The 23,173-nt window shown below is 41.0% G+C and overlaps 1 protein-coding gene across 1 annotated transcript in view; it reads right to left on the bottom strand.

Moving 5' to 3' along the window:
• LOC308409875 (NLR family CARD domain-containing protein 3-like) overlaps positions 1 to 23,173 on the bottom strand; it is a gene marked incomplete at its 5' end in the record, with an annotated part of 152,970 nt that overhangs the window by 126,149 nt on the left and 3,648 nt on the right. Inside the window, 2 exons of the mRNA XM_080902875.1 lie at positions 5,487 to 5,660; positions 21,059 to 22,856. Of these exons, the coding sequence (XP_080759001.1) occupies positions 5,487 to 5,660; positions 21,059 to 22,856 (1,972 nt within the window). The remainder of the gene's footprint in view (positions 1 to 5,486; positions 5,661 to 21,058; positions 22,857 to 23,173) is intronic.

Here is a 23,173-nt window from a genome sequence, read left to right as displayed (position 1 = left end):
GAGCGAGCAACCGGACGTGAAAGCAGCGCTTTAAGAGTTTTAAAACGATGAAGGTTGAAGAATATATATAAATACAAGTCAATAAGTTAAGAACATAATTAGGATCATGCTCTTGATTAAAGAGTCCCAAACATGATAAGATAGGGAGGCGCAGGAAAAGGTGTTTTGTTTGCTTTGCAGAAGATGTCGGTGACCAGAAGGGGGGGTGAGGATCCTGGAGGCCCGAGGCCTGATGGACCACAAGAGAGGGACCGAGAAAAACCTAATGTTATGCATGGATGCCATGGATGGACATGGCAGCAGCTGAGTGGGCCGAGGAGTGACCCAACGCAATGTATTGCGACCTTTAGTGTTCCAGAGATCGAGAGAGGGAGTATTGAGAGTGGAAAGATATTTTGCTGCTATTGTTAATAATCATCATCATGACCATTGCATTAATAATATAATTTACGATATTGATAGTGCATTCAGATGTTTAAACATTTTGGTACCCAATTAACCTTTATTACAGGTGCAGTTATAACCACTTTAAACTGTAGAGTTGAATCTATAATCTTAAATGCTTTTGAATGCTTGTTATAATCTTAAGTGAGTATGTGATGATTATGTTGATTCTGAGTACACTCTGTACAGAGTCAGAGTGACAGGAAACTGCAGGCTTGCAGAGCGTTTGCAGAAGTGAAACCGAAAGCAGAATCTAAGTGCAGGTTATTCTGAGGAGCTGGTTAGACAAGGCTATGTGAATAACTAGGGTATTCAAATTGTCTGTTATACTTTTATATTCTTTTATTAAGCTTTTAGTAGAGGTTCTTGGTTAAAACATTTATTCAATTTATATTACATCTATAGTTTTAGTAAAAGGTTGACAGTGGCCTCTGTTTGACTGTGAGCGTTAGTAGGTGAGAGGTGACACAGAGTGCCACGTAAGGTCGTGAGATATCATGTTTGCTTGTACAAGGAGTGCAGAATTATTAGGCAAATGAGTATTTTGTCCACATCATCCTCTTCATGCATGTTGTCTTACTCCAAGCTGTATAGGCTCGAAAGCCTACTACCAATTAAGCATATTAGGTGATGTGCATCTCTGTAATGAGAAGGGGTGTGGTCTATTGACATCAACACCCTATATCAGGTGTGCATAATTATTAGGCAACGTCCTTTCCTTTGGCAAAATGGGTCAAAAGAAGGACTTGACAGGCTCAGAAAAGTCAAAAATAGTGAGATATCTTGCAGAGGGATGCAGCAGTCTCAAAATTGCAAAGCTTCTGAAGCGTGATCATCGAACAATCAAGCGTTTCATTCAAAATAGTCAACAGGGTCGCAAGAAGTGTGTGGAAAAACCAAGGCGCAAAATAACTGCCCATGAACTGAGAAAAGCCAAGCGTGCAGCTGCCAAGATGCCACTTGCCACCAGTTTGGCCATGTTTCAGAGCTGCAACATCACTGGAGTGCCCAAAAGCACAAGGTGTGCAATACTCAGAGACATGGCCAAGGTAAGAAAGGCTGAAAGACGACCACCACTGAACAAGACACACAAGCTGAAATGTCAAGACTGGGCCAAGAAATATCTCAAGACTGGTTTTTCTAAGGTTTTATGGACTGATGAAATGAGAGTGAGTCTTGATGGGCCAGATGGATGGGCCCGTGGCTGGATTGGTAAAGGGCAGAGAGCTCCAGTCCGACTCAGACGCCAGCAAGGTGGAGGTGGAGTACTGGTTTGGGCTGGTATCATCAAAGATGAGCTTGTGGGGCCTTTTCGGATTGAGGATGGAGTCAAGCTCAACTCCCAGTCCTACTGCCAGTTTCTGGAAGACACCTTCTTCAAGCAGTGGTACAGGAAGAAGTCTGCATCCTTCAAGAAAAACATGATTTTCATGCAGGACAATGCTCCATCACACGTGTCCAAGTACTCCACAGCGTGGCTGGCAAGAAAGGGTATAAAAGAAGAAAAACTAATGACATGGCACCTTGTTCACCTGATCTGAACCCCATTGAGAACCTGTGGTCCATCATCAAATGTGAGATTTACAAGGAGGGAAAACAGTACACCTCTCTGAACAGTGTCTGGGAGGCTGTGGTTGCTGCTGCACGCAATGTTGATGGTGAACAGATCAAAACACTGACAGAATCCATGGATGGCAGGCTTTTGAGTGTCCTTGCAAAGAAAGGTGGCTATATTGGTCGCTGATTTGTTTTTGTTTTGTTTTTGAATGTCAGAAATGTATATTTGTGAATGTGGAGATGTTATACTGGTTTCACTGGTAAAAATAAATAATTGAAATGGGCATATATTTGTTTTTTGTTAAGTTGCCTAATAATTATGCACAGTAATAGTCACCTGCACACACAGATATCCCCCTAAAATAGCTAAAACTAAAAACAAACTAAAAACTACTTCCAAGAACATTCAGCTTTGATATTAATGAGTTTTTTGGGTTCATTGAGAACATGGTTGTTGTTCAATAATAAAATTATTCCTCAAAAATACAACTTGCCTAATAATTCTGCACTCCCTGTAATTGTGGGCTTGCAGAAGCGCTCACTCACTTCAAAATCATTGTCTGCGGTTTTGAAGAAGCGCTAATCAGAAAGGTTGACAGGAAACATCTTATGAAGATGAAGACAATGTTCTTTTAAACTGTGTTAAAAATCATTGTGGTTTTCATGTGACCTATGTATGAAATGTATCTGTGACGTATGAAGGGGCGTCATTAATTCAAACCCTGATGCTATAAAAATCTGTGTATGCTTTGATTAAGTCGGAGATCAGTTCCTGTCTGCGAACAGGCACTGGTCTTCCCACGCGTGTATTCATTAAAATCAATTGTCTGACCAAGCTCTTCTGGACCAATGGTTGTTTGTACTCTCCTCCTCAATATTTGAACCCTAACAGAAGCAAGAAGTTTTGTTTGTTTTTTGACAGTTTTAGATCACTAAAGAGATTGTTCAGCTCTCCTTATGTAAAAGTCTCTGGTTCTGCAGCTTCATCGGCCACGGAATCAGGATCTGATGACTCTGGATTGTAACTAGATGCACCTTAACCATTATTCTTGTCACCTTCTACAGAAGCTAATCCATCATGTGGTGGTACAGGAACAGGCAATAAGTCATGAGAAACAGACCATATCTCTTGGGTCTGGGTTCTGTTTCCCCCTCTGGGGGCGAGGGTACCTGGACCTGGGGTATAGAGTATGTTTGGGGAGTGTGATTGTGTGTACATGTCCATTTATGTCAGTCCTTACGTTGGGTGAGTGCTGAGTGTTTGTATATGTGTGCATGAGGGTGGGAAATGCATGTTTGTGTCTGTGTGTGCCTGTTTGTCTGTGTGTATATGTCAGGTCGGGTCTTAGACTCCACCTCTCTGGGAACTCCCAGGCCCTCCAAGGCCTATCTCCCCTCACCACACTCCCTGCCGGTGATTGATGCCCTCAGGGATCGGTGCATTGGTGGTTCTTGGTGTCCGGGGCTGGGCACTCAGGTATGTACCAGCTCGCTCCCGGTGGCTACCTGGCGGGGCCTGGCACCTGTTGCTCGGTCAGGCCTCCTCCGGGGTGCGGGGGGCCCTCGGGCCTCCGGCCCCTGGGCCTGCGGCTTGGTTCACTCTGGCACAGCTGGCTGCCGGCAGAGCCGGCGGGCACGCCGGTGCAGCCCCCTCTAGCTTCTGCTCGGTGGCTACTGGGTGACGCCTCGTCTGGGGATCCTCAGCCCTTTCCATGAAGGTGGCACGGATGCCCCTCCGGTGGTCCTCCATGGGCTCTCGCACTCTGGGGCCTCTGGTTGTCGGGGGCCTGGATCTCCTCCATGCCTGCTTCATGCCCTGGGGGACGGGGCTATGGCTCGCTACATCCTCTTGCAGACCATTACATGTGGAAACCATTTGAATACAAGCGCGCTGATCCACACAGGTATGCACACGGGTGTTCAGTGCTCGTAGACTTAAATTACACCTTTCTTGGCTGCTACTTCAAAGCACATTGTGCGCTGTCTGTCCTGCGTGCTGCACAACAACATTGAATCTGTAGTATTTACTGCTGTTTACACTTAGCTAGATTAATGCGATGGTGTTGTGTTTAGTATGTTGCTTTGGTTTTTGTTTTTTTGCTTGTTTTCTATTCTTCTCTCAACAGGTGATCCAGGAGATTTTTTTTCTCCCCCTCTTTCTCACTGTCCCTCTCCCCTTCTGTTTTTCCTTTCCTTCCTCTTTCTTTCTCCCTTTCCTATCCCTCACTCATGTCTGTCCCGTCTGTAACATCTGAAAATAAAATAAAATAAATAATAAAAACAAAGGTCGATCAAATGGACCAATACGGCAATGCCACGATGATCCATTTGGCAAAGTAAATCCATTGGGTATCCTTGTTGGTCTTCAGACAACAATTCTGATGGCTAAAGAACCAAATGGCACAGGCCCAAAAAAAAATAAATAAATAAAAAATAAAAAATAAAGAGAAACAGACCATATTGCAGAATTCAGGGTGGGATATAGAGTCTTGTGCTTATATTTGGCTGAGAGTCCTGTTGTATTCATGTGCAACATTTTGCTTTTATCTTGAATGAACCACACACATAAAAGAAATAATGTGGATGATAAATGCAATTTCTAGGTATGGTAACAACTGAAATCAATCGCAATTAATGATATCTGTAATACCAAATACAGGGATCTGTAATTAAATCTAAAATTATCATGAAATATATAACTAGCTTGACCACAAAAACTGTACATCCAAGGGATAATCCAAAAACAGATTTGAAATCAGCATGAAAAACACTGCAAAACCCACATTATCTCTGATGATTTTTCAACCTGTTGATCTGTGTTATTGTTTTGTGATTTTCATTATTGATCCTGCTGTCACTTCACTCCTGCTTTCTTTAATAAAATTTCCTGCAATTAAAGTCTAAATTGTGGAGATTCACTTTTTAACAGTACAAGTCTGAGTATTATTCTTTATTAGCAAAGATAGCTCTTACAGGTTAGCCTAGATTTAATTAAAAAAAAAACAAAAACAAAAAACAACCTTTCCTTGGAGCCTGCTATCCAAGCTACTAAGCTCATCTCAGAAATATCAAGTGCCACAATAAATAGGGGAGCTACCATAAAAGGTGGAACTGAGAGGATTTGACCTGTAAGGCAACTGTGATTACTTGTTATCATAGTTAGAAAGACACATCGATAATTTTGAGGTAGTTGGTACAAGTCCCCTCACCCACATCAGCTCTAGAACCCTGTATTATCAGCTTGGTAAGACTGTCTGTTTTTAGGAGTACAATATTTATAAATCAAACTCTGATGTGTGAACTAACAACTCTGTAAAAACCTTCAGAATACAGAAATCAAGCAAAAAGTTTTGTTGAATGCGAGTGCTGTAAAAGAAAAGATAAAAATCTAATTTTGAGAAATCAACTTTTAAAAGTAAATACTGTAAATGAAAAACAAACAGTGAACCAATCACTAATCACCAATAACCTCTTAAAATCCTGACCTAAGAGTTTGAAGTTTCAAGTGTCGACTCTCCACTACAGCAGACAGAAGCTTCACTCCTGAATCCTGCAGGTCGTTGTTGCTCAGGTCAAGCTCTCTCAGAGGAGATGACTGTGAGGCGAGAACTGAGGAAAGAGCTTCACAGCTTCTCTCTGAGAGGTTACAGGAGCTCAGTCTGAGGAAAAAAAATTATCTGTGATCAGTTGAAATCACCCTAAATGACAAATGGTTAAACAAACACCAGTGGCACATTACATTGCCATCAGTCACTTTCCTAACACTTTTATTAGGCAAAAATAAATCCAGATTAGTGCTGTTATTCAAAGAAGAGCAGTTAATTTTGTTTCCAGCTCTTCGTTTTTATTTTAGGACTTTAGTCAACTTTGGATACTTGACTTTGGAGTGGCTACTCAGTATATTATCGTTCTGAAATCTCTTTACTTTCTTTTTTTCATAATACATAAACGACACTTTTCTTCGGATTGGTCAACGTTAGAAAGCACAGCACTGAATAACATTATTTTTGGTTCCTGATTAAAAATGGAAACATCTTCAACAACAACATCAAGACTAGGGTGGCGCTGTGGTTCCCGACAAGATGGCAGCCTGAAAAGAGTTGCTCTGCAACTTGCACACTGAAAATAGATATAGTAATAGCATGCACCGTCTTTTTTTTGGAACATTGTGTACTGGCACATGTATGTGAAATGCCTTTAAATAACTAGCCTTCGTGAACTAATGCGGAAACGGCAAACTAGAAGGGCGCAGCGTGCTAAAGACCCTCCGCCTGAACAACAAGCTAAAACTACTAAGAAAATTGATGCGTACGTCAGCTGGCCTCAGGAAGACCCAGCCGTTGCGACGTGTGTAGCCTCGGGAGGAGAATTAACATTATACAAGTTGGTTGCAGAGTTAAGAATCATTCGGACATCGACAAATAATATTGAAAAAGACACGAAACCGATAAAAACGACTGTTCAGGAGATCGAAGGTAAAATTAATGCGTTGAGTGCCCGCATGGAAGAAGTGGAAAGTCGAGTTGCAACTCTTGAGGAGGCAACCCGTGCGTCAGAGCAACAATTACCCACTATTCAAGAGGAAATTGAGAACTTACGGAACCATATTGAAGATCTGGACAACAGAGGACGGCGCTGTAATATCAGGATAATTGGTATACCCGAGTTAATAGAAGGAGAGGATATGATCAAGTTCTTACAGCGGGAGATCCTCATAATGTTGGATTTAACTTTGGAGCCCCGTACGCTTTTTGTTTTTTCCTTTTTTCTGGCTGGAGTTTTGCTGGAGCTGTTTTCAGTTTGTTTCTATTTATTTTGAATCCTTGTATTTATAAATTGGTTTATCTTCACATAGAACCACCCTCTACAATGGATATATTTATGAATTGGAGTATTATATGGAATTCCACATTGAAACATAGATAGACAGATTTAAAAATAGCCAGCTGTTATGTTAAGGGGTTGAATAACGGGATTAAGAGGAAGAAAATATTAACATATTTAAAGTTATTGGCGGCTAATCAAGCAGACACCAACAGCTTCGCTGTTTCAACAGCTACCACGTTTTCCCCACAGGTACAGCTATGGCGCGTGTGGTCTAAACAGCCTTAGCAGCGCAACCAAACATGAAAACACAAGGCGGGACAAACAATCCCATTGGTTGGACTGCATTTGTATCCAGGTCAAAAAATAACCTTTGAGAAACAAAAATAAATAAATAACACAAATAATGCAATTCCATACAAAATAATTTGGATTTTTTCTTTAGAGTCTCTCTCCAATCATGAGTGTTTTTAACTGAACAGAATAAAACACCTTTAATAATAATTACAATAAACAGTCACTAATTGCATCTGTTTGCCACTGGGCTACACTATCAAGAGTTGATATAGCTTTTATTCAAGAAACGCACATGTGTAAGTCAGAAGCCTTAAAACTTAAATGTTCCTGGGTAGGTAAAGTCTTTTCCAGTCCTGGAACTGGTAAAAGTAGGGGAGTGTCGGTTCTGATTCAGGAAGGTAGATTTATATTGGTTTATGGACAACTACTGGACACACCAATAATTTTATGTAATATCTATGCACCTAATGCGGACATACCCGCCTTTTTTCATAACTTGTCACAGTATCTTTTTGAATTAGAAAGTGCACAAATAGTGGTAGGGGGAGATTTTAATCAAATACTGGATCAAGACCTAGATAGATCACTTCCTAGGAGAGGCACAGAGAGTAAATCTGTAGTTGCCATAAGGCAGATGACCTCAGATTTAGGTCTGAATGATATTTGGCGCACAATGCATCCAGAAGGCAGGGAATATTCCTTTTACTCTCCGCCTCATAATGTTTATACTAGAATCGACTACTTTCTTATTTCTGAAGCCTTAGTGAATAACTCTGTAGATTCAAGCATTGGTAATATAGTAATCTCGGACCATGCGCCAATTTTTCTATGTCTTGGAAATATTTTACAGATTCCTCAAAGCCGCAGATGGCGTTTAAATGTGTCCTTAATTAAAGACTCTGGTTTTATTAAATTGATAAGAGATGAAATACAATTTTACAAACAGACAAATAATCGAGAGGACACTACATTGGCTACTTGGTGGGATGCTATGAAGGCATACTTAAAGGGGAGAATAATTTCTTACGCTTCCTTTTAAAAAGAAGGCAGCTAACAAAAATATCATTACGTTAGAAGCCAAATTAAAGGCACTTGAGGCAGTACATTCCCATACAAAAGACAGAGTTACGTTGAATAAAATTGTTAAAGTTAAATATAAGTTGAATGTACTGTACAACAGAAAGGCAGAATACGCTTTATTTCGCATTAATCAAGCATATTGGGAAATGGGAGAAAAGCAGAGTCGTTTATTAGCATACCATCTTAAACAGAAAGACAGTATGAACCATATCCCAGGCATACGACAATCAGATGGGGTTATTTCAACTTCAGGGCCTTTTACAATAATCTTTATCCTACACAAGGTAGTTTAGATGAACAGAAATTCGAAGCATTCTTTACTGATTTAACCCTGCCATAGCTTTCTACTATTGACCAGCAGATTATAGATGCTCCAATTACAGTGGAGGAGATTACCCGTGCAATTAACAGTATGCCACTTAATAAAGCTCCAGGATTAGATGGGTTACCATTGGATTTCTATAGAGCATTTGAGGATATGTTAAGTCCCCTGTTGCTCGATGTTTATAATGAGGCGTTCAAAGTAGGCTCATTACCTCAGTCAATGCACTCTGGACTTATAACATTTATTCTTAAAACTGGGAAAGACCCTTTAGACCCAAGTGGTTACCGCCCTATATCTTTGCTGAATTCTGACCAAAAAATCTTGGCAAAGGTCTTAGCGGGTCGATTAAAAGCAGTAATGGCGAAAATAATTCATGCAGACCAATCTGATTTTGTTCCAAACCGCTATGGTTCAGATAATATTAGGCGGTTGGTTAATTTGCAAACTTATTTATATGATTCAGTATATCCAACAGTGGCCCTATCGCTGGATGCTGCAAAAGCTTTTGATTGTGTTGAGTGGGATTATCTGTTTAAGACATTAGAAAAGTTTGGTTTTGGTGATAATTTTATTAGGTGGATAAAGATATTATATGATTCACCTTCAGCGCGAGTATTGACGAATGGGCTCATATCAGATCTATTCCTTTTACAGAGATCCACAAGACAGGGTTGTCCCATTAGCCCCGGTCTTTTTGTAATTGCTATAGAGCCTCTGGCACAAAAACTGAGAAATAATGTAAATATATTTGGAATTTCGATGGGTAATAGTCAACATAAGCTTCTATTATATGCAGATGATATGTTGTTACTTATGACCCAGCCTGGGAAGTCAATTCCAGCCCTATTAGAATGTATAGAAAGCTTTACACTGCTTTCAGGGTATCGCGTCAACTGGGATAAATCAGAAGCAATGCCTATGTCAGGACACTGCCCCCATACTTTATTTAAACAGTGGGAGTTTCGGTGGTCTGTGAATGGTTTGAAGTATTTGGGGATACAAATTACCTCAGATTACACTAAGATGGTTCGAGCAAATATGGAGCCAATGTTTAAAAGAATAAAAATGGAATTTGGTAGATGGTCCAGAGTGCGTCTCACAATATGGGGTAAAATTAGTTGTATTAAGATGATGACTGCACCCATGATCTTTTATATTTGATCTAATATTCCATTACACATTCCAGATAAGTATTTCAAAGATCTAGACTTTTTGATCCGGCACTTTCTTTGGGGTAGCTCACCGCATCGTTTAAGTATTAAGAAACTTCAAGCGAGTGCAAAACAAGGAGGTTTTTCATTGCCTAATTTCCAATGGTATTATTGGGTGATGAACATGAAACAACTTAGAGCTTGGTTACCTACTGCACCAGTTAAACCTATCTGGTCCCATATAGAGACGGAAGTTAATGGCGGTATTTCTCCTTGGAGGGAGCTGTTTGATACCAGTCATAAAACTACCCATCCTATAATTGCAAACTCGAAGACATTGTGGTGTAAATTACATAGGGCAGGTCGCTGGGACTTTATTAAATCTCCTTCGGCAACTGTTATGATATTTTGATACCACGTTTAGCATTTACAGGATATTGTTTTATACAGGAAAACTGTTACTCAATAAGGTCCATCTACTAGTTGTTTTTCTCTTTCTCTCTGACCCAAGAATTAATGTGTAAGACTCACAAGCTGGTACCAGAAGGTCGAAAACACCACAGAGATGAGACCACTTCCTTACTCCCATCCTCCCTTCCTTATCTCTTAGAAAAAGGCTCGTTAAAGGCCAGGTGGTTTGTTTCAGAATTCACTAATGAAAGAACTCTGTATTTTATGTCTAGGAGTGTATTTTGCTGGGATGATCATAAATTATAGCTGAACTGATAAACTACACAAGGGATACTTCTTTGCTCACAAGGCAGGAAGACGTTTCCTTATTTGGTCTGTACTGGTTTGAACTGAGAACTTGCTGACACACGAACCTTTTTTTCCTCTATATAAACTGCTGTGTATCAAATAAACCTTTGAGTCGATTTGGGAAGACAACCTGAAGCAGTCTGTGTTTCCTTGTTCTCCCAAGCTGCTCCCGACGTCGTAACTAACCCAGCTGAATGGCATACCTGAGTGTTACTTTAAATAATTAGGAATCTTAGAAGGAAAGGACAGAACTCTGCTTATCGCTCACGCCACGGAGGAAACCCGGGACGGCAATTTCCTTCAATTTTGGTGTCAGAAGTGGGATGACTGACAGAAGGTAAATATGCGTCTTTCATATTTATATAAAGACCTATTATACCTCTCTCAGTGATCGATCCATAAAAAAACGGGATATGCTGACGAAGTTTCACTTAGTGATCCAGAGAGATACACTGACGACTTCCTCAGTCCCCGAATAAAGTAAATTAACCCTTGTGTGGTGTTGGTGGACACAGGAAGTTGCCTGTTGTCTTGAATATTTTAATTTTGTTTAAAAAAAATAATAATAATAATAATTAATTGTTTAATTAAACGTACGTTAAAAAGTGAGAAGTTGCTCACTCAGAAAAAGTGACACAGAAAGTTGCCTGTTGTCTTAAATACTTCTCGTTAAGTGAGAAGTTGCTCACCAAAGAGTGACACAGGAAGTTGCCTGTTATCTTGAAACGTACGTTAAAAAGTGAGAAGTTGCTCACTCACAGAAAGCTAGTAAATAATTAAATTTAATTTTGTTAAAAAAAAAAAAAAAAACGAAAGAAAACTGAAAACGGGTCTCACAGACCCGATTACCATACAAGGGTTAAAAGCAGTAAATTAAAAGCAGAAAGACACAGGAAGTTGCCTGTTGTTTTACGAGAAGTTGCTCGTTAAGCGAGAAGTTGCTCGCTAAGTGAGAGTTGCTCACACAAACAAAAAATTGCTAGCAATAAATTTAAAGTAACCTCAGCTGTGCCGCAGCGAAAATACTAACATAAATCCTCCTAGCGTGTAAACCCCTCTGGAAATCACTGAACATGGGTCAGAATTATTCAAAGACCACAGACAGGTCCGATAAAAAAAATCAAAATTACCTGTAAAACCAAAAAAAAATTAAATTTAAAGTCTCAAACAACAGCTCAGTACGACTCCCATTTCCAGTTACGTGTAACCCACGTCCACGAATCGGCGAAGACTTCCATGATTACGTATCCAGAACATGCGGAAGTGCTTATGTGACTGACTTTGTTTACAACTTACGGACTGTGAGTACAATGCATTCTAATCTCTTTTCGGAGCCTTATCCCGAACGATTATCGCCAGAAACCAGGTCAGTAGAAATGTTGAATATCATTTGTGATAAGAAAAGTAGTCTGCTTAAAAAGTCCTGTAGAAAATATGATAGAATGCCGCGACGTGATGCATCAAATGTTACCGCTATGGAAAAAGGGACCGGAACCAGGTGTAGATGCTTTAACATCAAATAAAACTAGTGCAGGCTCTAGCAAAGAACATAAACCTACCGCAGGAAAAGCTAGTCTTGCGTGTTCAGCCGTTCAGCCTACAGCCCCACCTCATTACGATGAGACCGAATTAATAGTCGCTGTAGCAGCTGCACGCAAACAACGTCAGCGCTTTGATCCAACCAGCTTAAAAGACAGTGACAAAAAACCTGAATCATATGCAACGGATCTTAGCCATCTCTTTAAACAGGATCAGGAAAAACAATATATATGCCGCAAGGAAGAATTAGCAGAACATAAAAAAAGAGAGAAAAACTTTTGAAAGAAGAATGTGAGGAACTTATGAAAAACAATTCAGACGACTATGAAGAAAAACTTTTGCATCAGGCAGTGTCCACAATAGACACCCACATGAAACGCCACGATATCGTAGCTAGAGGTTTAGAGGTAGCTAAAGAAAAACCTGTTACCCGAACTTTAATAAAGACTTATCTAAAAGGAAAAAAGGAAAAACAAAGCCGGAATGACAAAGGTCCTTACGCCAACACTCGCGGTAGTAAACAAACAGACCCAAAGCATGATAAAGCATCCACAACTGCAGAGTTTTTGTGGGTAAATAATGACAAAATCACCAATTTCTTTAAGAATCTAAAGAAATTCCTGCTAACAATGTCCAGAGACAAAATTGACTTAAATGCAGTAACTATGTGTAAACAGAAGCCTGATGAATCTATCCTAGTATTCATAAAACGCTTTATGCACTGTTGGACAAGCTAGAGGTGCAAATTTAGCTCAGTTTTCCAGCAGCCGCAGACACCCAGAGCAAAAATGAATTTGTGTATTTAATTTAACACAAAGTGTGAAATGTTTGCTGACACTGATAACAGCTTATGTTTTCTCTGCCCTATGTACCGACATGATGGAGAAGGAACATCCTCTGTGTCAGCTGGACCCTCAGCAGAGAATGAACTCAACATCCTTTTTGTCCGGTACTCTATGTCACACACTGTGCCAAAAAAAAACGTGTACAGACGCCACTAACAGGTAATCCCATGACTGGGAGCCACACTTTTGTTTCTCTCACACTTTTCAACAACATGATAACTGCTCACACAAGTGAAGGTCAAACAGTGATTTTGTCACATAACTCAGACATAGGTTATGACATAACTACACCATGTCGTCACATAGATGTAACCTAACCTATCCACTGTACTATTTCTGCAGTTACATTGCCAGCTGAATACCAGAATATGACATTGTGGTCAAAAAGTGAGAATGATATAGGATTTATTGACTGCATACCTTATCACGCACAGCTAAAACACAACAAGCCAGTATATGTCAAGCAACATCCCATTTCTGCCGAAAAAACCGCAGCCCTAGATGTCATGATAGGAGATTTATTGACTACAGGGGTAATAAAGCCCACGCTCCTGTCAATCCTGTGCCAAAGCCTAACAAACCTGGCGTATGGCGTTTCATACAAGACTTAAGGCAAATTAATGCAGTCAACATTCCTCTGCCACCTCTCGTTTCAGATGTTCACAGCATATTGACATGCATTGCATACACATTTTACCGTGGTGGATTTATGCTCCGCTCCTTTTTCTCAGTACCTGTGACACACAGCTGTTATTTGCATTCACACATAGAAATAAGCAGTACACTTGGACTCGTTTGCCCCAAGGCATGATAGACAGCTCTGCTGCTTTCTCAATGGTGCTTCACTCCTCCAGGGCTGCACCCTGATCCACATGTGGATGACCTCCTCCTCTGTGCTGAAAGTGAAAAACTGTGTCAAACTGCTACACACATGCTTCTCCAGCACCTCCAAAAGACTGGCCACAAAGCATCAGCAAAGAAAATGCAGTACTGTCAGACTTCTGTTCAATATTTGGGATTCACACTGTCTCACGGAAAACGTTCCATGACTACAGACAGGGTCAAAGCTGTGACCTCCGTCCCTCGTCCCACTACACAGAAGGAAATGTTGTCCTTCCTGGGCATGGTGAACTATTGCAGACAGTGGATACCAGACTGTTCTTTTCATGACCACATTCTGCGTGACTGTTGTAAAAAAAAGACAAGCCTCCTCGAATACTGTGGTCCACAGAAATGACTGCCTCTTTCAATGCATTACAGGGAGTGCTGACCTCCGCCACTCAAAGGTGCTGCCTGAATTGTTCAGGAATGCCGGCCTGCCTGAGGGCAGTAGCAGCTTGCTCTATCATGATAAGGGACTGCGAGAAGCTCACACTCTCACATGACACTATTCTACACACCAATCACCAGGTCACGACCATTGTAGCAAACATAACTAAACAACATATGCAAATCTCACTATAAAAGCGAGCAGCACACCTGATTCGCCAGCACATTTATTGATCCTATGCTGTGTTCTTCTGACCGACAGGATGGCTCAGACAGGCTTGACGATCATGACTGCATGACACGTATACAGGAATCGACAGCACCACGTCCAGATTTAGAGCAAACACCTATCCCAGACTCAGCCACGGTTTATGTGGACGGGTCCTGTTCAAGGCCGAATGACAACTCATTTCTTTGTGGCTATTCAGTGGTGACATTGCCTGACATCATACTAGAGGCTCACTCATTACCATTTCACTCAGCACAAAAAGCAGAGCTCATGGCTTTAATACGCGCCTGTGAGCTACATTTGGATAAGCGTGTGACAATTTACACAGACAGCCGCTATGCGTTTGGCGTCGTACATGACTTTGGCACATTGTGGAGACAAAGAGGATTTAGATCTGCTGATGGAAAACCGATCGCTAATTCTGATCTTGTGCAGAGACTTTTGCAGGCTATACAGCTGCCATCGGCCGTTGCAGTTGTAAAAACGAAAGGACACAGTACAGCTGACACAGACGAAGCAACAGGTAATGCTCTAGCAGACGTGACAGCCAAAGCTGCAGCTGCATCACAGCTCCCACCTCCGCAGGAAGTATTATCTGTGCCCCTACAGCTGTCACTTGTTACACTCCCAGACTATTTAGACACAAATGTTGATTTAAAATTCATACAAGAGCGAGCCTCTGCATGTGATTACACCTATTGTGAGAATAATGACTGTACCTTAGATGACAGAGATGGCTTATACAAAATCTTAAGGGTTTGATTGCCCTCCCATATTCCCTGATGCCAGTCCTTGCCCGACATTTTCACTGTGTGAGTCATGTCGGACAAGGAGGGGTAATAGGGGCAATAAAATTAAGATTTGTAATTGAGAAAACATCACATGCAGTAAAAGCATATTAGCAACCTGTCTAACATGTGCGCGAACTAATGTAGGTAGCTCAAAAGCAAAACATCAGCATTTACCACAACCAGATTTTCCATTTCATACATTACAAATTGATTTCACACATATGCCAGCACAAGGAAGCATCAAGTACTTACTGGTAATAGTGGATCAATTTAGTAAATGAGTAGAAGCTTATCCAACCTCAAAAGAAACTGCAGAAGTAGTCTGTCAAAAGTTGAGCAATGAAATAATACCCAGATTCGGAATACCTCACCAAATTAACAGTGATAGAGGATCTTCATTCACATTAGAAGTAATTCAAAAGTGTGCTAAAACTTTAATGACCTGGGTCAAATTACTTACTCAAGTCCTGTGTGAGATTAGAATGACTCAATCTACAGTAACCAAATTATTTCCATTTGAAATAAGACTATTTCCAACACCATGGTCAGCTTCCAGAGGGGCACCGCTAGTAGAAGGTGATGTATATTGCATTGTCCACTGATGTTCACAACCTGGTAGAAACACTGAATAATAACTATCAGAAAGTTTGTCTCTCTCAGCCTTTCCCCTCCACAGTTCCACCAGTGGAGACAAGGAGATGCATGTTGGAGAAGCCACTAAAACCAAGGACTCTCTGGGAGGCCGCGCGTGTTCCAGCCCCAGACTGTACTGGCAGTGACGAAGAACCAGCATCCTTACGGACGGACAACCTCAGTGGATTCATGCCAGCAGGGTTAAGACCAGCCCAATCGGACCATCTCAGGCGTCGGATCAAGCAGACGACATCTCCGGCGAGCCAGCGCCCGGAACTAGAGCAAATAAACACACACGGGTAGATGACATCTCCGGCGAGCCAGCGCCAGGATCCAATGTACATACACACACGCAATCACTGATTAACACACAACGTCTGAAAGAACAACAACAAGGTACTCAAACATCCAGCAGGAACAGAAAGCCAAAAGTACCACATGATGTCTAACCTGATAAAGCCAGACTCATTTCATCCTGATAATGGAGAAAATGAAATGCCCATTGTCATCATACGACGCTTATTCTGTGTCTCTCGAACCTGGGACCAGGCCAGAAGACGACTGAAGAACTGTCTTTCTTATATATTTAGGTTATTTATCATATCTATCGCATTAACCTTAGGATTTCTCTTTGCTATTTTGTATTGTAGACTGCAACCATGTTCACATTTCTGCAGGTCATATTTTGCTGACGATACCTCATGCTCTATTTTGCAAGACACCTACTTAATGCACTCCTCACGTTCCCTAAAATCAGTAAATGACAACATAAACGCCACTAATAAACCATTTTATGCGCCCTCTAGAACAGGAGCTAACGCCTGGTATGAAAATGCCAGAACAGCCGCTCGTGATTTAGGAAACAGTAACTGTTATGTCTGTTCAAAGGCTAATCCAGAACAGGTAATAGTAGGATACCCCATATCCGGTTTCCCCCTCACTGAGGGACTAGAGAAAATCGGTGGAGATAATGCTCTCCTTAAAGACACTTTACAGTTGACTCTGAGCCCTCTCGACTGCCTACTTAGACACACACACACACCAACTAACCCTGAGACTCCATTAGGCGAATTATTGAAGTTATCTAATGACACCGCAGGGACCTGCGCCCCAATGAAACGCCCCAAGAATAGGTTAAAACCCTCACTGCCCTTAGGACAGATCCCTCTCCATTTTAATACTAGTATGATATGTCTGCGCAGACTAAAGTTAACTGGCCCAGACACACACATAGATTATACAAAGGATAACTATACATTCTTCTCTGACTCCCCAGGTGCACGCTGTAATGAGACATGGCTAGCTGTCTCTGTGGCTGAAGTTGTATCATATCTGGAGGAACACACACACAGTTCAAGTTCGAGCAGAGAATCGATCATTGTTCCCCCAGAGGGTGTCTTAAATGATACTGACTGGGGGGGAGTTAGTTAAATCACACATGGTCACGCGCCTAACTAGAGCAATCCCTAACGCTTATTGGATGTGCAATAATACTCTTAGATTAGCTTTACCTGTTAATTGGACCGGTACCTGTGGTCTAGTAACCGTTGATGTATGCTGTACTTTCATTCCCAATAATACCGCCCCTAACGGTTCATTCACACAAGCTATGAATAAACTTGAAGCATTGCAGATAGAACTAATTGCCAATACAGGCCACGGTCAGTGGCTACATAAGTGGCTACAGGACACGTTTGGGAGATGGAAGGAACTAATTGTAGCCTTTGTAACCGTTGCAGCATGTTTTTGATGATTATTGTCTGTTGTGTGATACCATGTATACGCTCTCAGAATTTTTGATATTAAGCTTGCTCGAAGGACCAGTTACAGTTATGATTTGTCTTTATATTATGTTATTACATTCTGTCTTTATACTATGTTATCATTTCATGATAAAAGGGGAGAACTGTTATGATATTTTGATACCACGTTTAGCATTTACAGGATATTGTTTTATACAGGAAAACTGTTACTCAATAAGGTCCATCTACTAGTTGTTTTTCTCTTTCTCTCTGACCCAAGAATTAATGTGTAAGACTCACAAGCTGGTACCAGAAGGTCGAAAACACCACAGAGATGAGACCACTTCCTTACTCCCATCCTCCCTTCCTTATCTCTTAGAAAAAGGCTCGTTAAAGGCCAGGTGGTTTGTTTCAGAATTCACTAATGAAAGAACTCTGTATTTTATGTCTAGGAGTGTATTTTGCTGGGATGATCATAAATTATAGCTGAACTGATAAACTACACAAGGGATACTTCTTTGCTCACAAGGCAGGAAGACGTTTCCTTATTTGGTCTGTACTGGTTTGAACTGAGAACTTGCTGACACACGAACCTTTTTTTCCTCTATATAAACTGCTGTGTATCAAATAAACCTTTGAGTCGATTTGGGAAGACAACCTGAAGCAGTCTGTGTTTCCTTGTTCTCCCAAGCTGCTCCCGACGTCGTAACTAACCCAGCTGAATGGCATACCTGAGTGTTACTTTAAATAATTAGGAATCTTAGAAGGAAAGGACAGAACTCTGCTTATCGCTCACGCCACGGAGGAAACCCGGGACGGCAATTTCCTTCAGCAACCTTATGGGGGAATAAAAGAATTTTAATTGGAGGGACATCGGTTGACTGGTTACAGTGGTGTAAAGCAGGCATCCTTAATGTATCAGATTTATTTGACTGTGGGACTAAATGTTTTTTAAGCTTTGATAAAATTGTGGAGTTATATAAGTTGAAGCGTAATCAATTCTGGAGACATGTCCAAATACATAGTTCATTATCGAAGTGGCTGGGAACCCCCTTGAGTTGTCCTGTGGAAGTCCTGCTCTCAAGATCACCCTTGGGTAAAGGCATTACCTCTAAGATTTATCACTTATTGCAAGAACGGTCAGCTGACCCTCTCCTGAACGTTAAGGGCTACTGTGCCCAGGACATGGCATTGGACATATCTTCAGTTGAATGGGATTCATGTTTTCAAAATTTTAATACTATGTATAAAGAAACAGGCAGTAGATTTATTCAACTTAAGATAATCCATAGGTGGCATCGAACACCGCAACAATTGTATAAATGGAACCTGGCCCCTACGGACGAATGTTGGAGATGTGATGGTCAAAATGCTTCGATTTTACATATCTTATGGAGCTGTTCGGCACTTCGGGATTGGTGGAAAAATATAATGGAGGTAATTTTCAGTGTTGTAAAAAGGAGATTTGGTATCTCACCAAAACTGTCCATACTTGGTATAACCACAGAACTTTCTGATGGAGATTTTTCCAGTTATCCAAAAAGATGGATTATTCTGGCTCTTACTACGGCCATATGGCTCCTGCTAAGACATTGGCGGAAAAAGAACCCCCCTCTGTTAATGGAAAATTGTATTTAGTAGTCAGTATAATCTTTTAGTGATATAAGTTTGCATATGGTAGAATACTGCATGTAGTTATTTGTATTAGGAAATATTCAACCATGTATACTTAGAGGCATATAATTAATTGTGTGTGATCTTTAACAGGCTGCAAAGGCTTGGTGTGTATTCCACACTAGGATGCACACCCACATCCTGGGAGCACGAGAAAGGTCGTACTTTCTCTTATTGTTCTATGGTAGGATTAACGTAGCTACGTTTGTTTTAGTCTAAGTGCTCTTTGTTTAGATGAACTGCAGGACTTCCTCACTGTGTTATCTAGGGTGAACCATCTAGGGTGAGGGGGAGGCTACCCTCTTCCTGACCAAGGATGTTTGACCCTTTGATCAGCAGTAACACACACACACACACACACACACGCACACACGCACACACGCACACACACACACGTTCAATGGAGTATAAAATAAAGACCAGGGCAGTTCCTCACCGGAGTCTCTCAGTAGGGAGCTGCCCTTGCTAGCAAGAACTCTGTGTGTTTCTCTTCTCTGAGTCTTTACTGAAGAAGTGTTTTAGAATATTTTCCCTAACACCCTCCCTATGAAGAGTGGCTAAAGACAATGGCTAAGTTGGCGTCTTACGAAAAAGTGATTTATGGTTTATTAGACAAATTGCATCAATATGATTGTATTTGGTCCCCGTTTACAAGCTGGCTTTCTGTAACTTGAAGAACAGAAGAGTAATGACAGAGTGGTGGTGTGGGGATTGGCGTGCGAAAAAAAGAATGGGATAACTTTCCTTTGTTTTGGTTTTTGTTTTGGGTTTTTTTTTTGGGGGGGTTTTTTTATTTTGTTTTTTGTTGTTGTTTTGTTGTTGTTTGTTTTTAAACTATTTATTTATGTAGTTATGCTTAAGTTCTGTTATTAAAGTTTAAAATGAAATAAATAAAAATTGTTGATGACAAAAAAAAATGGAAACATCTTACATCTATCCGTTCATGTTGTAGACCCTATCAAATCTGGAATGTGACAGTGGACAGCAGAAGCTTTCACAGCAATCGAGATTATAGGAAGAAATTCAGATCAATCAAGTCCAAATCAAGTTCAGAGTTAATAAACTCAGTATTTGTAACAGTAATGTATGCGTTTGAGTTTCCTAGAAACTGGAGGGCATCTGTGATATAATATTCTCCTGAAAACTGAAGAAACAAGTATCTTTCAGTTTAACATTTTTTGTAATGCCCTTCCTGTTTGGAGCTAAAAGAGGCCATCCTAACACACTATATAAATTTTGGAAAGCTCAGGATGTGCTCTATTGATTACAATAGGACTTACTATGGTAGCACAAATAAGTCAAACACTATAAAGCAAAAACAAATTTCGATGAAAGAGGACATAAGTGAATAGGCTGGTTCTCAGGAGAATATAACAAGGGACTATATACATGATGTACTGAAAATCAAATCATGTCTTCAACAGAGATTTTGTTGTGATCAGAAGAGATACTGATACTTGGACAGGCTTCCTTTGGGAGCTCTGAGATCTCCACATATAAAAACGTTAAACGCTGCCTGCTGTGCCAATAATATGCTAACATAATAATCTCATGTTTCGTTTTCTACTTAAAACATATGTAAGGCAGGGAATAATCTGTTTGATAAGGCATTAAACTTTGAACGAGTAGTAAAAACAGACAACTATATTAGAACGAAGCATGGAAAGACTGTTTCACACACTATGAGGTTTGATCAGTCACTGCATCTGGGATTGAGGAGACATTCCATGTTGGGGGTTCTGATGTGCAGTTTTAGTGTGTTGGATCTAAGTTGTTGCCTACAAAGTTGTTAAGCTCATTAACTATTAACGATTGTGTGAAAAGGGAATCCAGGTTAGGGTCAACAGGATTAAACTATGATTTATACAAATATAAATTTATGAATACATATTTACTTACAGAGCTTTGTTGGTGGCTTTGACCACTGGCAGCAGCCTCAGAAGACCCTCTTCTGAAGCAGAGTATTTCTTCAAGTCAAACTCATCCAGGTCTTTTTCTGATGACAGTAAGATGAAGGCCATAGCTGAGCACTGAGTAGGAGAGAGATTATATCTGGAGATATATTTTGAACTCATGTACTGTTGGATCTGCTCCACAAGAGAACGATCATTCAGTTCATTCAAACAGTGTAACAGATGGATGCTTTTCTCTGCAGATAGATTCTCACTGAGCTTCTCCTTCATGTACTCGGCTGTCTCCAGATTGGTCTGTGAGCTACTTCCTGTCTGTGTTAGCAGACCTCGTAGGAGAGTCTGATTGGTCTGCACTGAAAGACCCAGGAGGAAGCGGAGAAACATGTCCAGGTGTCCATTAGGACTCTGTAAGGCCTTGTCCACAGCAGTCTGGTAGAAGTGTTTCTCTATAGATTCTCTTGTTTCAGATTTCTCTGAGGTTGTTTGTTGTTCTTCCAGCAGATTGAGTCCAGAGTTGATGAAGGTCAGATGGACATGAAGAGCAGCCAGAAACTCCTGAACACTCAGATGGATGAAGCAGAACACCTTGTCCTGGTACAGTCCACTCTCCTCTTTAAAGATCTGTGTGAACACTCCTGAGTACACTGAGGCTGCTCTGATATCGATGCCACACTCTGTCAGGTCTGATTCATAGAAGATCAGGTTTCCTTTCTGCAGCTGATCAAAAGCCAGTTTTCCCAGAGACTCAATCATCTTCCTGCTCTCTGGACTCCAGTGTGGATCTGTCTCAGCTCCTCCATCATACTTGACCTTCTTCACTTTGGCCTGAACTACCAGGAAGTGGATGTACATCTCAGTCAGGGTCTTGGGCAGCTGTCCTCCCTCTCTGGTTTCCAGCACATCCTCCAGAACTTTAGCAGTGATCCAGCAGAAGACTGGGATGTGGCACATGATGTGGAGGCTTCGTGATGTCTTGATGTGGACGATGATCCTGCTGGCCTGATGCTTATCTCTGAATCTCTTCCTGAAGTACTCCTCCTTCTGTGGGTCAGTGAACCCTCTGACCTCTGTCACCATGCCAACACAGTCAGGAGGGATCTGATTGGCTGCTGCAGGTCGTGTGGTTATCCAGAGGCGAGCACAGGGAAGCATTTTCCCCCTGATGAGGTTTATCAGCAGCACATCCACTGAGGTGGACTTTCTAGGGTCAGTTAGGATTGTAGTTTTGTGGAAGTCCAGAGGAAGTCGACACTCATCAAGACCATCAAAGATGAACACAACCTGGAAATCTTCAAAACTGCAAATTCCTGCTTCTTTGGTTTCAGTAAAGAAGTGATGAACAAGTTCCACCAAGCTGAAGTTTTCCTCTTTCAGCACATTCAGCTCTCTGAAAGTGAATGGAAATAGGAACTGGATGTCCTGGTTGGCTTTGTCTTCAGCCCAGTCCAGGGTGTATTTCTGTGTTAAGACTGTTTTCCCAATGCCAGCCACTCCCTTTGTCAGCACTGTTCTGATTGGTTCGTTTCTTCCAGGTAAGGCTTTAAAGAGGTCTTCTTGTCTGATTGTTGTTTCTGGTCTGTCTGGTTTCATGGATGCTGTTTCCATCTGTCTGACCTCATGTTCATTATTGACCTCTGCCGTCCCTCCCTCTGTGATGTAGAGCTCTGTGTAGATCTGATTCAGAAGGGTTGTGTTTCCTGCTTTAGCGATCCCCTCAAACACACACTGGAACTTCTTCTTCAGTGCACATTTTAGGTTACGATGACAAACAGCAGTAAGGTGTGCTGAATGAATGAAAAAAAAAATTATAATAACCGCAAATAAGTTATTTTCCCAGATTGAAAATTACAAAAACAAACATATGTTATAAATTGTAACTGCACCATTCTGCTATGCAACAGAGAAGTACAGGGTGGGCCATTTATATGGATACACCGTAATAACATGGGAATGGTTGGTGATATTAAAGTCCTGTTTGTGGCACATTAGTATATGTGATGGGGCAAACTCCTCAAGATATGTGGTGACCATGGTGGCCATTTAGAAGTCGGCCATCTTGGATAAAACTTTTGTTTTTTCAATAGGAATAATGTCACAAGAA

This window comes from Rhamphochromis sp. 'chilingali' (assembly GCF_963969265.1).
Source record: "Rhamphochromis sp. 'chilingali' genome assembly, chromosome: 1".
Lineage (NCBI taxonomy): Eukaryota > Metazoa > Chordata > Actinopteri > Cichliformes > Cichlidae > Rhamphochromis > Rhamphochromis sp. 'chilingali'.
Note: the sequence above shows the minus strand (reverse complement) of the source record. Positions and strands in the feature narration are given on the sequence as shown.